The following is a 15,150-nucleotide window of genomic DNA, read 5'->3' on the forward strand; positions in this document are numbered from 1 at the left end:
GGGTAAATAAGGGTTCTGCCCCTTCTGGGCTGCAGAAAAACCCCTGGAGTTGCAGGAATTGGTGTTTCCCTGCAGGGCTGTCCAGAGCAGGGTCTTGGTGCAGAATCCTGTAGTGTTGTGAGGTTTTTAGGACAAGGTGAGAGAATTTGATTTTAAGTTTTCAGAAGGCTGATTTATTTTATATTTGATGATATATTTTTATTTTATGATATATTTATTTTATATTTTATGATATTATATTAAAAGAAGTTATCTACTAAAACTATACTAAAGAAAGGATACATCAGAAGGCTAGAAAAGAATGGATAATAAAAACCTGTGACAGACTCAGCCCAATCAGGCTGTGATTGGTCATTAAATTAAAACAATTCACATGCTGGGTAAACAATTTTCTAAACTGGGGGTGTGTGGGGCCAAATCTGGGGGTGCACAGAGCAGGGGGTGCAGGGGGCTGGGGACACAGGGGATGTGCAGGATCTGGGGGTGCACAGAGCAGGGTTTGGGTTGCACAGAGCAGATCTGGGGGTGCACATAGCAGGGTTTGGGGGTGCACAGAGCAGATCTGGGGGTGCACATAGCAGGGTTTGGGGGTGCACAGAGCAGATCTGGGGGTGCACAGAGCAGATCTGGGGGTGCACAGAGCAGGGTTTGGGGGTGCACAGAGCAGATCTGGGGGCGCACAGAGCAGGGTTTGGGGTGCACAGAGCAGGGTTTGGGGTGCACAGAGCAGATCTGGGGGCGCACAGAGCAGATCTGGGGGTGCACAGAGCAGGGTTTGGGGTGCACAGAGCAGGGTTTGGGTTGCACAGAGCAGATCTGGGGGCACACAGAGCAGATCTGGGGGCACACAGAGCAGATCTGGGGGTGCACACAGCAGGGTTTGGGGTGCACAGAGCAGGGTTTGGGGGTGCACAGAGCAGATCTGGGGGTGCACAGAGCAGGGTTTGGGGGCGCACAGAGCAGGGTTTGGGTTGCACAGAGCAGGGTTTGGGGTGCACAGAGCAGATCTGGGGGTGCACAGAGCAGGGTTTGGGGGTGCACAGAGCAGATCTGGGGGTGCACAGAGCAGGGTTTGGGGGTGCACAGAGCAGGGTTTGGGTTGCACAGAGCAGGGTTTGGGGTGCACAGAGCAGATCTGGGGGTGCACAGAGCAGGGTTTGGGGGTGCACAGAGCAGATCTGGGGGTGCACAGAGCAGGGTTTGGGGTGCACAGAGCAGGGTTTGGGGGTGCACAGAGCAGATCTGGGGGCGCACAGAGCAGGGTTTGGGGTGCACAGAGCAGGGTTTGGGGGTGCACAGAGCAGATCTGGGGGTGCACAGAGCAGGGTTTGGGGGCGCACAGAGCAGGGTTTGGGTTGCACAGAGCAGATCTGGGGGTGCACAGAGCAGATCTGGGGGCGCACAGAGCAGGGTTTGGGGGTGCACAGAGCAGGGTTTGGGGGTGCACAGAGCAGATCTGGGGGCGCACAGAGCAGGGTTTGGGGGTGCACAGAGCAGATCTGGGGGTGCACACAGCAGGGTTTGGGGTGCACAGAGCAGGGTTTGGGTTGCACAGAGCAGGGTTTGGGGTGCACAGAGCAGGGTTTGGGGTGCACAGAGCAGGGTTTGGGGGTGCACAGAGCAGATCTGGGGGTGCACAGAGCAGGGTTTGGGGTTGCACAGAGCAGGGTTTGGGGTGCACAGAGCAGGGTTTGGGGTTGCACAGAGCAGGGTTTGGGGTGCACAGAGCAGATCTGGGGGCGCACACAGACCAGGGTCCGCTGCCACGGGGGATGTTCCGCGCTGCATCCGGCGCTGGCCCCGGCGGAAGACACCGAACTACAGATCCCGGCAGCCCCGGGCGCGGCCGCGGCGCTGCCCCGGCTGAGCCTCACATGAGCGAGTGGGGCCGGGCCGGGCCGGGCCGGGATGGGGCAGCGCGATCGGATGTTCAAGGTGCTGGTGGTGGGGGACGCCACGGTGGGCAAGACCTCGCTGGTGCAGCGCTACGCCAACGACAGCTTCAACCGGCACTACAAATCCACCGTGGGCGGTGAGCCCGGCCGGAATGCCGGCTTAACGGGGCTACCGGGGGGCTCGCTGGTTACCGAGCGCTTACTGGGGGGCTGCCGGGTGGTTCTCGGGGGGTCCTTGGGGTTACCGGGTGCTTATCTGGGGTTACCATGGGGTTACCGGGGGTTACCGAGCGGTTACCGGGGGGTTCCCTGGCGATTCTCGGGGGTATCCGGGGGGTTTTCGGGTGGTTATCGGGGGTTACCGAGGGGTCCCTGGGGTTACCGAGGGGTTACCGGGGGTTCTCGGGAGGTTTACGGGTGGTTCTCGGGGGTGCCCTGGGGGGTGCTCCGGGGTTCTCGGGGGTTTCCAGGGGTTCTCGGGGGGTTACCGGCGGGTTATCGGGGATTCCTGGGGTTATCGGGAGTTACCGGAGATTACCGGGGGGTTCTCTGGGGTTACCGGGTGTTTTCGGGGGCTACCGGGGGTTACTGGGGGGTTCTCGGGGGTTACCGGGGGGTCAGGGGAGTTACCAGGGGGTCACTGGGGATTCCCTGGGGGTTATCGGGTGTTCTTGGGAGGTTTCCGGGGTTGTTATCGGGGGTGCCCTGGGGTTACCGGGTCGCTACCGGGGGGTCCTTGGGGGTCACCGGGCAGTCCTTGGGGATTCTCGTGGGTTCCCGGGGGTTTCCCGAGGTCCAGCACCGCACCCATCCCGCTGCACATCCCCGCCCCTCATCCCGTGGAGCTCCCCCCTCTCCCCCCGTCCTCCCCGGGCCGCGGGGTTGGGAGTTCGGGCTGGGAACAGCCGGGTATCGTCGGTGGTTTATGCGGTGTTAACTCCCAGACCCTCTTCCCTGAGCCCCTGGGGAGTCTGTCCCTCTGCCCGCCTCATTTGGGGTGCCCCTGCCTCTGGGAATAATCACCCCAGGAGCTGTAAACTGGATAGGCCTAGGTTATAGGCTCAGCTCATCCCAGTAAAACCAGCAGCTGTGCTGGTTTGGCGTTAATTGAACAGCCCTGAGCCCCAGGAGCTTCTGCCAGGCTCATTTGGGGTGCCCCTACCCCTTGGAATCACCACCCCAGGAGCTGTAAACTGGATAGGCCTGGGTTATAGGCTCAGCTTATCCCAGTAAAACCAGCAGCAGTGCTGGTTTGGTGTTAATTGAACAGCCCTGAATCCCTCAGGACCTTTTGTTCCTCTGCCTGACTCATTTGGGGCGCCCCATCCTTCTCCCAGCCCTTGGAATCAACACCCCAGGAGCTGTAAGCTGGATAGGCTGAGTTTACAGGCTCAGCTCATCCCAGTAAAAACATCAGCAGTGCTGGTTTGGTGTTAACTGAACAGCCCTGAGCCCCCAGGTGCTTTTGTCCCTCTGCCAGGCTGCTCATTTGGGGTGCCCCCATCCTTCTCCCAGCCCCAGGAATCACCACCCCAGGAGCTGTAAGATGGGTGGTCTAAGGTTCCAGGCTCAGCTCATCCCAGTAAAACCAGCAGCAGCACTGGTTTGGCTTTAGTTAAGCAGCCTGGCCTGGCTGCTGAGGGGTCAGCAGCTCTTGGGAAGCTCTGGGAGGGGGGAATGGGAGGGCTGAGCAGGATTTGGGTTCTTTATGTGAATGAATAACCTGGAAGAAGCAGGAGCTGCCAAGGGTTTACCCAGGAAATCTCCCCAAGGACCCAAAATCGGGGCTTTTGAGCACAGCTGTTTAAATCTTCTTATTCCTGAGCTGGGATGGATTAGAGGTGCAAACTCTGGAGAGGCACAGAGCTGGGCTGGGCCCTGCTCTGTCCCAGCAGGAAATGCTGCAGGCTCCTTCCTGGGACTTTTCTTTTTGTGCTTTCTTCCTGCTTTTGGTCAGTTCCAGCCCAGCTAGGTCTGGCTGCCAGGTTGAAACCCTGACACATCAGGATCTGAGAACAGCACAGAGCTTCCTCTTTTGACTCACTTTGGTGACAGCAAAGATGGGGTGATTCAGCTTGGAAGGGACCTCACATCTCTGACCCCATAAACAGGGACACCTTTCCCTGTCCCAGGCTAAAATGGGGTGATTCAGCTTGGAAGGGACCTCACATCTCTGACCCCATCACCAGGGACACCTTTCCATATCCCAGGCTAAAATGGGGTGATTCAGCTTGGAAAGGACCTCACATCTCTGACCCCATCACCAGGGACACCTTTCTCTATCCCAGGCTAATATGGGGTGATTCAGCTTGGAAAGGACCTCACATCTCTGACCCCATCACCAGGGACACCTTTCCCTATCCCAGGCTAATATGGGGTGATTCAGCTTGGAAAGGACCTCACATCTCTGACCCCATAAACAGGGACACCTTTCCCTGTCCCAGGCTAAAATGGGGTGATTCAGCTTGGAAGGGACCTCACATCTCTGACCCCATCACCAGGGACACCTTTCCCTGTCCCGGGTTGCTCCAAGCCCCATCCAGCCTGGAACTGTGCTTGGGCTGGTGCCCCTGGTGCAGGATTTGGGAGGGCTCTGGCAGATGGGGAGAGGCTGTGCAGGAGCAGCCCCGTGGTGCAGAATGGCCCTGAGCAGCTTTTCTTTCCTTTCCTTTCCTTCCTGCTTTTTTTGGGAATTCTCCAGTGGATTTTGCTCTCAAGGTGGTTCAGTGGTCGGAGTCGGAGACGGTTCGGCTGCAGCTCTGGGACATTGCAGGTATTTGCAAGGTTTTTTGATTTACCCAATGTTTTGGCCTTTTTTGCCTTCCTTTTCCCTTTTCCCTTTTCCCTTTTCCCTTTTCCCTTTCCCTTTTCCCTTTCCTTTCCCCCTTTGTCTTCCTTTTCCTTCTCTCCAAAAATAAATCCCAGCTGCCTGTGGATTCCAGGGCCAGGACTGCTCTGCTTTGCTGCCTCCAGCCTGCTGTAGTAATTGAAATATTTAATTAAAAATCCACCTGCAAGGAATACCCATAGTAATCCCTGCTTTTCAGAGCCTTTCCCCTCTGTTCCAGAGCAGAGGAAAATGTGGAACTGGCTGGACATGAGGCTGCTCAGCTCCAAATTTTGGGCTAAAATCCAAATTTCTGGCATGAGACACACACTGAGGGACAGAATTACAAAAGCTGGAGTGGACAAGGAGCTGGAGAGGGGCAGAGGAACGAATTTCCCAAATTCCCTGGCACCAGGAGAGCTCTGGGCAGCAGCATCTCTAAAATGGCCCCTGTGGATGTGGAGCAGGGAGGAAAACAGGGCTGTGGTTTCCTCTGGCATCCTTAAAATGGCATCAGGAAGGAGAAGTTGGCAGAATCAGCAATGCAGCAAGAAACTTTCGGTTTTGGCCCCAAAAAGGAGCTGGAGGTGGGGGAAGCAGAGCTGGCACCGTGCCCTTGGGGTGCCCAGGGACACCCAGGTGGCCTCAGGGCCTTGGGTTCCAGGGGAATAATGCAAATATTGGGGTGTCCTAACACTGGGGCACTGGGTTATAGGGGAATAATGCAAATATTGGGGTGTCCTAACACTGGGGCACTGGGTTACATGGGAATAATGCAAATATTTGGGGTGTCCCAGCCCCCCCTGCCCATTGGGTGATCTTTGGTCCCTGATAACCCAGACAAATCCTGTGTGTGTTTTGTGTTTTTCTCTGTGGGATTGTGTGGTTTTTGTGTGTTTCTCTGTGTGTTTGTGTGTTTCTCTGTTTGTATGGGTTTTGTGTGTTTTCTCTGTGTTTCTCCATGGGTTTGTATGGGTTTTGTGTGTTTGTGTGTTTCTCCATGGGTTTGTATGTTTTTTGTGTGTTTCTCTGTGGGCTTTTATGTGTTTCTATGTGTGGTTTTGTGTGTTTCTGTGTGGGTTTTTCTGTGTTTCTCTGTTTGTGTGGGGTGTTTGTGTGTTTTTCTATGGTTTTTGTGTGTTCCTCTGTGTTTCTCTATAGGTTTGTGTGTTTCTCTGTGGGGTTTTGTGTGTTTCTCTGTGTGTTTGTATGTTTTTCGTGTGTTTCTCTGTATTTCCCTGTGGGTTTGTACAGGTTTTGTGTGTTTCTCTGTGGGTTTCTGTGTTTCTCTGTGGGGTTTCCACCATTCTGTGCCCTGACCCCTGCCCAGCCCAGAGATTCCCATCCAGCCCACACCCCAAATGCCCCCACAAACCAGAAATCCTCACTGCCAGCTGCAAATCCACCCCACAAACACACAACCTACCTGGGTAACACCCCAAAACACACAACCTGCCTGGATAACAGCCCTCAAACACACAACCTACCTGGATAACACCCCAAAACACACAACCTACCTGGATAACACCCTTCAAACACACAATCTACATGGATAACACCCCTCAAGCACACAATCTACCTGCACAACACCCCACAAACACACAGCCTACATGGATAACACCCCTCAAACACACGACCTACCTGCACAACACCCCACAAACACACAGCCTACATGGATAACACCCCTCAAACACACGACCTACCTGCACAACACCCCACAAACACACAATCTACATGCACAACACCCCACAAACACACAACCTACCTGCACAACACCCCACAAACACACAATCTACATGCACAACACCCCACAAACACACAACCTACCTGAATAACACCCCAAAACACACAACCTACATGGATAACACCCCTCAAACACACAACCTACCTGCACAACACCCCACAAACACACAACCTACCTGGATAACAGCCCTCAAACACACAACCTACCTGCACAACCCCCCAAAATACCAACTCTGGCTGGCTTTTTCTCTGGTTCTGACCCAAGGGCAGGAACGTTTCACCTCCATGACCCGCCTGTACTACAGGGAGGCCTCAGCCTGTGTCATCATGTTCGATGTCACCAACAGCAGCACCTTCAGCAACAGCCAGAAGTGGAAGCAGGACCTGGACAGCAAACTGGTGCTGCCAGATGGGAGCCCCGTGCCCTGCCTGCTGCTGGCCAACAAGGTGGGCAGCCTGCCCGGGCTGGGCTTCTGGGGCTTTTTTGGGGGGGTTTTGTGTGTTTCCCTGTGGGTTTGTATGATTTTTGTGTGTTTCCCCATGGGTTTGTATGAGTTTTGTGTGTTTCTCTGTGGGTTTGTGTGGTTTTTGTGTGTTTCCCTGTGGGTTTGTATGATTTTTGTGTGTTTCTCTGTGGGTTTCTGTGTCTTTCGTGTGTCTCTCTGTGGGTTTCTATGGTTTGTCTTCCTCTGTTGGTTTGTATGGGTTTTGTGTATTTCTCTGTGGGCTTCTGTGTGTGTGTGTTTCTCTGTGTTTCCCTGTGTGTTTGTGTGTCTCTCTGTGGGTTTGTATGAGTTTTGTATGTTTCCCTGTGGGTTTGTATGATTTTTGTGTGTTTCCCCGTGGGTTTCTATGATTTCTGTGTGTTTCCCTGTGGGTTTGTATGATTTTTGTGTGTTTCCCTATGGGTTTGTATGATTTTTGTGTGTTTCCCTGTGGGTTTGTATGGGTTTTGTGTGTTTATATGGGTTTTGTGTGTTTCCCTGTGGGTTTCTATGATTTTTGTGTGTTTCTCTGTGGGTTTCTATGATTTTTGTGTGTTTCCCTGTGGGTTTCTATGATTTTTGTGTGTTTCTCTGTGGGTTTCTATGATTTTTGTGTGTTTCTCTGTGGGTTTCTATGATTTTTGTGTGTTTCTCTGTGGGTTTCTGTGTCTTTCGTGTGTCTCTGTGTGGGTTTCTATGGTTTTTGTGTCTTCCTCTGTTGGTTTGTATGGGTTTTGTGTGTTTGTATGGGTTTTGTGTGTTTCCCTGTGTGTTTGTGTGTTTCTCTGTGGGTTTGCGTGTTCCTGTGCCCGGGCAGATTTGGGATGGGAGATGAGGCTGTGGAGGCAGATTTGGGATGGGATAAAGTCGGGGAGGCAGATTTGGGATGGGATGAGGTCAGGGAGGCAGATTTGGGATGGGATAAAGTCGGGGAGGCAGATTTGGGATGGGATGAGGTCAGGGAGGCAGATTTGGGATGGGATGAGGTCAGGGAGGCAGATTTGGGATGGGATGAGGTCAGGGAGGCAGATTTGGGATGAGGACGGGGTTGGAAGCTCCGTTCCAGGCGTGCCTGACTGAGGTGTGTCAGTACCTGAGATCTCAGATAAAGAAATCTCTGCTTGCAACACCCCAGGGAGAGCCTTGCCCTGGGAGCTGGCAGGGCTGAGCCGCCTCCCAGGGCTCTCCCAGCTGCAAAACTGGGGAGAAATCCCCCCTGAGAGGCCCTGGCACTGATGATCAAAAAAATCCATCCCTGGGGATGTCCCAGGCCAGGCTGGAGAAGGCACAGTGGAAATGGCCCTGCCCATGGATGGTTTGAATGAGGAATTAATTTTATTGAATTGATAAATGAAATTAAAATTGCTCCAACCCAAGCCATTGTGGGACTGAGTGCCCCTGAAATGCCCCATTTCTGCCTTGCAGTGTGACCTTGCCCCGTGGGCAGTGAGCAGGGAGGAGATCGACCGGTTCAGCAAAGAAAATGGATTTTCAGGGTGGGTGGAGACGTCTGTGAAGGAAAACAAAAACATCAACGAGTCCATGAGGTAGGAGCAGTGCTGGTGCTGTGTCCTGTGCTGGTGTTTGAGGGTCCCCAGGATGAGGGCAGGGATGAGAAGCTTCACTCCATGTGTCAGAAGGCTGATTTATTATTGAATTATATTATATATTACATTACAGTATTATAATATAATTATATTATAATTATATTATAATATAATTATATTATATTATAATAATGCAATATTATTATATCATAATGTAATGTTATAATAGTATATTATTATATTATAGTATAGTATTATAATATTATATTATAATATAATAATATTATAGTATGTTATATTATAATATTATTATATTATTATATCATATTATGATTTATTCTATTATTATATACTATTTTAACAATATAATATATAATATAATATTTTATCATATTATACATATATTATATATTATCTATATAAGATATATATAATATATTTAATATAGTATTATATTATATTGTATTGTAATGTATTGTAATATATTATATTATGTTATATCATATCACATTATATTATATTATATTATATTATATTATATTATATTATATTATATTATATTATATTATAATGATATACTAAAACTACACTAAAAGAATAGAGAGAAAAGGATTTCACCAGAAGGCTTGAAAGGAATAGAAAGGAATGATAATAAAATCTTGTGACTGCTCACAGCTTTGACAGGGGTGGCTGTCATTGGTCACCAAGTAAAACCAATTTCACGTGCTGGGTAAACAATTCTCTAAATCACATTTCAAGGCAGCAAAACATGGAGAAGCTGAAGTTTCTCAGGAGAAAAGATCCTGGCAAAAGGATTTTTCATAGAACGTGTGTGTGGCAGTGTCCCAGAGCTCACTGCCTGCCCAGAGCAGCCCTGGCAGTGCCCATGGATCCTGGGCAAAGAGGAGTTTTCAGAAAATGTGATGGTGACAGGGAAGGGAGGGGCAAAACGCTGCTTTGCTTTTTTATTTTTTAGTTATTTCTTTTCTGCACTGCCCAACTCTCTGCAAATCCATTTCCAACCCTTCTGAGCTTTGCTTTTTATTTTTTATTTTTTTTCTTCACTGCCCAACTCTACAAATCCATTCCCTGCACTTCTGAGCTTTGCTTTTGAATTCTTATTTCTTTTCTGCACTGCCCAACTTTACAAATCCATCCCCCACATTTCTGAGCTTTGTTTTTCATTTTTTTTTTGTTTCTTTTCTGCACTTCCCAACTCTACAAATCCATTCCCTGCACTTCTGAGCTTTGCTTTTTTGAATTTTTATTTCTTTTCTGCACTGCCCAACTCTCTGCAAATCTATCTCTAACCCTTCTGAGCTTTGCTTTTTAAGTTTTATTTCTTTTCTGCACTGCCCAACTCTCTATAAATCCATTTCCAACACTTCTGACCTTCGCTTTTTTATTTCTTTTCTGCACTGCCCAACGCTGCTGATTCAAAAAAAACCCCAAAAACCAACAAATAAACAAAAAACAAAAAGTCCCCAATCCAGCTGAGGGCTGTTCCACTGTTTCCCCAGGGTTCTGATTGAGAAGATGATGTCCTCACCCCCAGGAGATGGCAGCTCCTGCTCTGCTGGCACTGGGGATTACATCAGCATCAAGGAGCCCTCCCCTCCAGGCTGGGCCTGCTGCTGAGGCCTCTGGCACCGCTGGGCTCCAGCTCTTCCTCCCCTCCTCATCCTCATCATCGTCATCGTCACGGGCACCTTTCCCTGGGCCGTCCCTGCTTTGGGGTTTTTTCCTGTGATTCTGAACTTTTCAGTGGCTGTTTCCTCAGCACAGCCCTGCTGCAGTGCCTTGGAGGGAGGGTGGAGGAAGGGGAGGGGGAATGTTCCTGATTTTGGGAATATTCCTCACTTGGGAATATCCTCATTGGGAATATTCCTCATATTGGGAATATTCTCCAGTGGGAATGTTCCTGATTTTGGGAATATTCCTCACTTTGGGAATATTCCTCATTTTGGGAATATCCTCATTGGGAATATCCTCATTGGGAATGTTCCTGATTTGGGAATATTCCTCATTTTGGGAATAACCTCATTGGGAATATTCCTCACTTGGGAATATCCTCACTTGGGAATATCCTCATTGGGAATATTCCTGATTTGGGAATATCCCTCATTTTAGGAATATCCTCATTGGGAATATTCCTCACTTGGGAATATCCTCATTGGGAATGTTCCTGATTTTGGGAATATTCCTCATTTGGGAATATCCCTCATTGGGAATATTCCTGATTTGGGAATATTCTCCAGTGGAAATGTTCCTGATTTTGGGAATATCCTCATTGGGAATATTCCTCATTTTGGGAATATCCTCATTGGGAATATCCCTCATTGGGAATATTCCTGATTTGGGAATATTCCTCATTTATGAATATTCCTCATTTATGAATATTCCTCATTGGGAATATCCCTCATTTTGAATATTCCTCATTTTTGAATATTCCTCATTTTGAATATTCCTCATTTATGAATATCCCTCATTTGGGAATATTCCTCCTTTGGGAATATCCCTCATTTTGGGAATATTCCCCATTTTCTCTGCTGCTCTGATGGAGCACAATCCATGTCCAGGCAGTGCCTTGGATTATATTGAATTATTTTTTTTTAAATTTTAAGCACTTCCCCTCTGGCAGTGCTGGCCTGGGCTGTCAGAGGGATTTTCTTAATTTTCTGCACCTTCATCCCCTCCCTTTTGGGGACATTCCAGCAATTTCCTCCCTCCCTGCTCTGTGCTGGAGGGACCAGCACATCCCAGCAGAGCCCCAGGCCTGCTCAGGATGAGGATGAGGATGAGGAGCTGGGTGTGCTTCATCCCTGGGCAATTCTGGGGGTGACCTGGAGCAGCACAGCCCTGAGAGCAGAAACCCCAGCATTTGGTCAGGAGCTGCTCCTGCCCTCCCTGGACCAGGACAGCCCTCACTATTTGGGTTCTTTCTGTGGAACAGAGACCCCAAAATTTGGTTAAGAGTTGCTGGCTTCTCCCTGGTGGAGCAGAGACCCCAAAATTTGATCAGGAATTGCTCTGGCCTTCCTGGACCAGCACAAACCTCAGTCCCCTGTGGAGCAGAGACCCCAAAATTTGGTCAGGAATTGCTCCTGCCCTCCCTGGACCAGCACAAACCTCACTCCCCTGTGGAACAGCGACCCCAAAATTTGGTCAGGAGCTGCTCCTGCCCTTCCTGGACCAGAACCATCCCCACTCCCCTGGGTTCTCCATTCGGAGCAAGACCCCAAAATTTGGTCAGGAATTGCTGGGTCCTCCCTGGGGAGCAGAGACCCCAAAATTTGGTCAGGGTTTTCTCCTGCCCTTCCTGGAGCAGAACAACCCTCACTATTTGGATTCTCCCTGTGGAGCAGAAACCCCAAAATTTGGTCAAGAATTGCTCTGGCCTTCCTGGACCAGAATAATCCTCAGTCCCCTGTGGAGCAGAGACCCCAAAATTTGGTCAGGAGCTGCTCCTGGCCCAGCTGGGTTCTCTCTGTGGAGCAGAGACCCCAAAATTTGGTCAGGAATTGCTCTGGCCTTCTGGACCAGCACAACCCTCAGTCCCCTGTGGAACAGAAACCCCAAAATTTGGTCAGGATTTTCTCCTGCCCTTCCTGGAGCAGCAGAATCCTCACTATTTGGGTTCTCCCTGTGGAGCAGAGATCTCAAAATTTGGTCAGGAGCTGCTCCTGCCCTTCCTGGCCCAGCTGGGTTCTCCCTGTGGAACAGAAACCCCAAAATTTGGTCAAGAATTGCTCTGGCCCTTCCTGGACCAGAACAACCCTCACTATTTGGGTTCTTTCTGTGGAACAGCGACCCCAAAATTTGATCAGGAACTACTCTGGCCTTCCTGAATCAGCACAATCCTCATTCCCCTGTGGAACAGAAACCCCAAAATTTGGTCAGGAGCTGCTCCTGCCCTTCCTGGACCAGAACAACCCTCACTATTTGGGTTCTCCCTGTGGAACAGCGACCCCAAAATTTGGTCAGGAGCTGCTCCTGCCCTTCCTGGCCCAGCTGGGTTCTCCCTGTGGAACAGAAACCCCAAAATTTGGTCAAGAATTGCTCTGGCCCTTCCTGGACCAGCACAACCCTCAGTCCCCTGTGGAGCAGAAACCCCAAAATCTGGTGAGGAATTGTCCCTGGCCTTCCTGGAGCAGCAGAATCCTCACTATTTGGCTTCTCCTTGTGGAGCAGAAACCCCAAAATTTGGTCAAGAAACTGCTCTGGCCTTCCTGAATCAGCACAATCCTCAGTCCCCTGTGGAACAGAGACCCCAAAATTTGGTCAGGAATTGCTGGGTCCTCCAGCAGAGACCCCAAAATTTGGTCAGGGTTTTCTCCTGCCCTTCCTGGAGCAGCACAACCCTCACTATTTGGGTTCTCCATGTGGAGCAGAAACCCCAAAATTCGGTCAGGGTTTTCTCTCTGGGCTGTAATCAATCCCCTTTTGTGGCCCCACAAGGGCCCTTTTTGGGACATCCCAAAGTGCTTTTGGCAAGTGCTGCTCAATTGCCTCCCCAGCATCCTGCTGCAGCCAGGAGGGAATTTGGGGAGGAAACAGCTCCCTAAAAACCCCCCTGCTGTTTAATGGGGCTGAGGAAGAGGAGGAAAAAAAAGATTTTATGGGATAAAAGGAAATTCCCATTTCCCTCTGGTGCCACATTCCCCGTTAGTGCTGGTGGAGAGCAGTGCTGGCCAAAAAATTGATATTAATTGAGGAGAATTTATAGGAAATTCCCACTTGAGAGCTGAAGTTTTGTGTGTTTAATTCAGGATTTGCTGTTCCATGATTTTCTGAGGGAACACAATCACCCTGCTGATGTTTTGGGTTTGGATTTTAGCACAAGGCCTTCAATAATTGGAATTTTTTACCTCCTTAACTGTTGGTTAACATCTGAAAAAATAAAAATAAAACTCCCCACAAGCTGCCCAAAAGGAAAAGTTGTTGCTTGAGCTGGGTGTGAACCCCAAGCAGACAGGAAAACGATTTTCCTGGGCACCTGGGGGTGTTTGCAGAGTTCTCCTGTGCTTAAAAAAATCCAAATAAACCCAAAAAATGCCCCTGGATTAAAGCAGATTCCAGGGGCAGAGCGGGAGGAGCAGGGGAGGTGCCCAGCTGAAATAATTCTGGTTTTTAAACCCCAGAATTAGTATTAAAAAATTATTATTAAAGATTATTTTTTAAAAAAATTACCATTATATTAAAAAATGTTAAAACTCAGAATTATTTTTAAAATTATTTTTAAAATTATCATTATATTAAAAAATGTAAAAACCCAGAATTATTAAAAATATTATTGAAATTATTATATTTTTAAAAATTAAACCCCAGAATTATTTAAAGGTTATTATTAAAAATACTATTATATTTAAAAATTTTAAACCCAGAATTATTTTAAAAATTATTAAGGATTTATTATTATATTAAAAATCTTAAAACCCAGAATTATTTTAAAAATTATTATTTCAAGAATTATATTTAAAAAATTTTAAACCCAGAATGATTGTAAAAATATTATTTAAAAATTATTCAAAATTCTAATAATATTTTAAAATTTTAAAACACCAAAATGATTTTAAAATTATTATTTCCCCTGGAAGGGAAAAGCCAAAAAATTGCTTAATTTAACTTTTGTTGATGTAGGTGGGTAAAAACCTGAATCTTTCAAATAGGAATCAGAAATTATCTTTATTCTGCTTCAGAATTTCCACTCCTGGCCTCATCAGGAATGAGGATTTTGGGAAATTTTTTGGGAAATGAAGAAATTTCCTTTCCCTTTTCACTCTGGGCCAACTGTTCCCATTTCCTTCTCCTTTCTCCTTCCTGGAATTTCAATTTTTTGGCCCAAAACCACACAAATTTCCAGGTGGATTTTGTGCCTTGGTTTCTTCACACAGCTGGAGAATTTTACTGCAGCCTCAATAAGTCAAAAATATCAAAATTCAGGTGTTTTTTTTTTTTTAATTTTTAAATTTTTAATTGCTTATTTTTAAGCTTAAAAAGCTTAAAAGCTTTTATTTTATTTTTTTTTAATTTCTTGTTGTTTCACTGAAGTGTTTTAAAGGCAGGGTCCTGAGCATTGTAAAATTCAGTATTATGGTTGTGGAAAGAGGAAAAAAGTGGATTTTAATCCACATCAGTCACTGGTGCAGCATTGCAAGGGTTGGAAATAAAAATTGGGCATTGCTGGCTGGTGATCAGTGCTGAGGAATGAGTTTACACGTTGAAATTAGGAATAAAAATAATAAAAATGTATAAAATATGTGGTGTGGATTGCCTTGCATTGCCAGGAAAACAAATCCCTATGAAATATCCCGAAAAACAAACAAATAAAAAACCCAACAAAAACCACCAAACAAGCAAACAGCAACAACGAAAAACAGAAAAAAACACCCCAAAACAAAGCAAAAAGGAAAAAAAAAATAGCAAAAAAAAAATTTCCCAAATATACACCCAAAAATCACAAATACGCACCCAAAAACCCAAATAAAAACTCCAAATACACACCTAAAAAAAATCCCAAATACATACCTAAAAAAATCCCAAATACACACCCAAAAAACCCAATTACACACCCAAAAAATCCCAAATACACACCCAAAAAAATCCCAAATACACACCCAAAAAACCCAATTACACACCCAAAAAAAACCCCA

The 15,150-nt window shown here is 47.7% G+C and overlaps 1 protein-coding gene and 1 long non-coding RNA gene across 4 annotated transcripts; one reads left to right on the top strand and one right to left on the bottom strand.

Annotated features, from left to right (window-relative positions):
- Positions 1-1,794: 1,794 nt before the first annotated feature.
- RAB29 (RAB29, member RAS oncogene family) lies at positions 1,795-14,756 on the top strand. Of its 2 annotated transcripts, XR_011682826.1 has the most exons (6): positions 1,795-2,032; positions 4,597-4,668; positions 6,731-6,912; positions 8,376-8,497; positions 10,018-11,799; positions 11,884-14,756. XR_011682826.1 is itself a non-coding variant. In XM_071449969.1 (5 exons), the coding sequence occupies exons 1-5, from the start codon at positions 1,909-1,911 to the stop codon at positions 10,133-10,135; spliced, it is 618 nt and encodes a 205-aa protein (XP_071306070.1). In that variant the 5' UTR covers positions 1,795-1,908; the 3' UTR covers positions 10,136-14,756. The 2 variants fall into 2 exon arrangements, 1 of the variants encoding a protein (XP_071306070.1); XM_071449969.1 differs by having other exon boundaries at positions 10,018-14,756.
- Positions 6,006-6,717, bottom strand: LOC139601182 (uncharacterized). Of its 2 annotated transcripts, XR_011682827.1 has the most exons (4): positions 6,422-6,717; positions 6,236-6,297; positions 6,175-6,205; positions 6,006-6,144 (listed from the first exon to the last, which is right to left on the bottom strand). It is a non-coding gene; the product is annotated as an uncharacterized lncRNA (long non-coding RNA). The 2 variants fall into 2 exon arrangements; XR_011682828.1 differs by lacking the exon at positions 6,236-6,297 and having other exon boundaries at positions 6,175-6,235.
- Positions 14,757-15,150: the final 394 nt, after the last annotated feature.

Source organism: Agelaius tricolor, unplaced genomic scaffold (genome assembly GCF_023055355.1).
Source record: "Agelaius tricolor isolate 1412-34295 unplaced genomic scaffold, bAgeTri1.0.p SCAF_30, whole genome shotgun sequence".
NCBI classification, from domain to species: Eukaryota; Metazoa; Chordata; class Aves; order Passeriformes; family Icteridae; genus Agelaius; species Agelaius tricolor.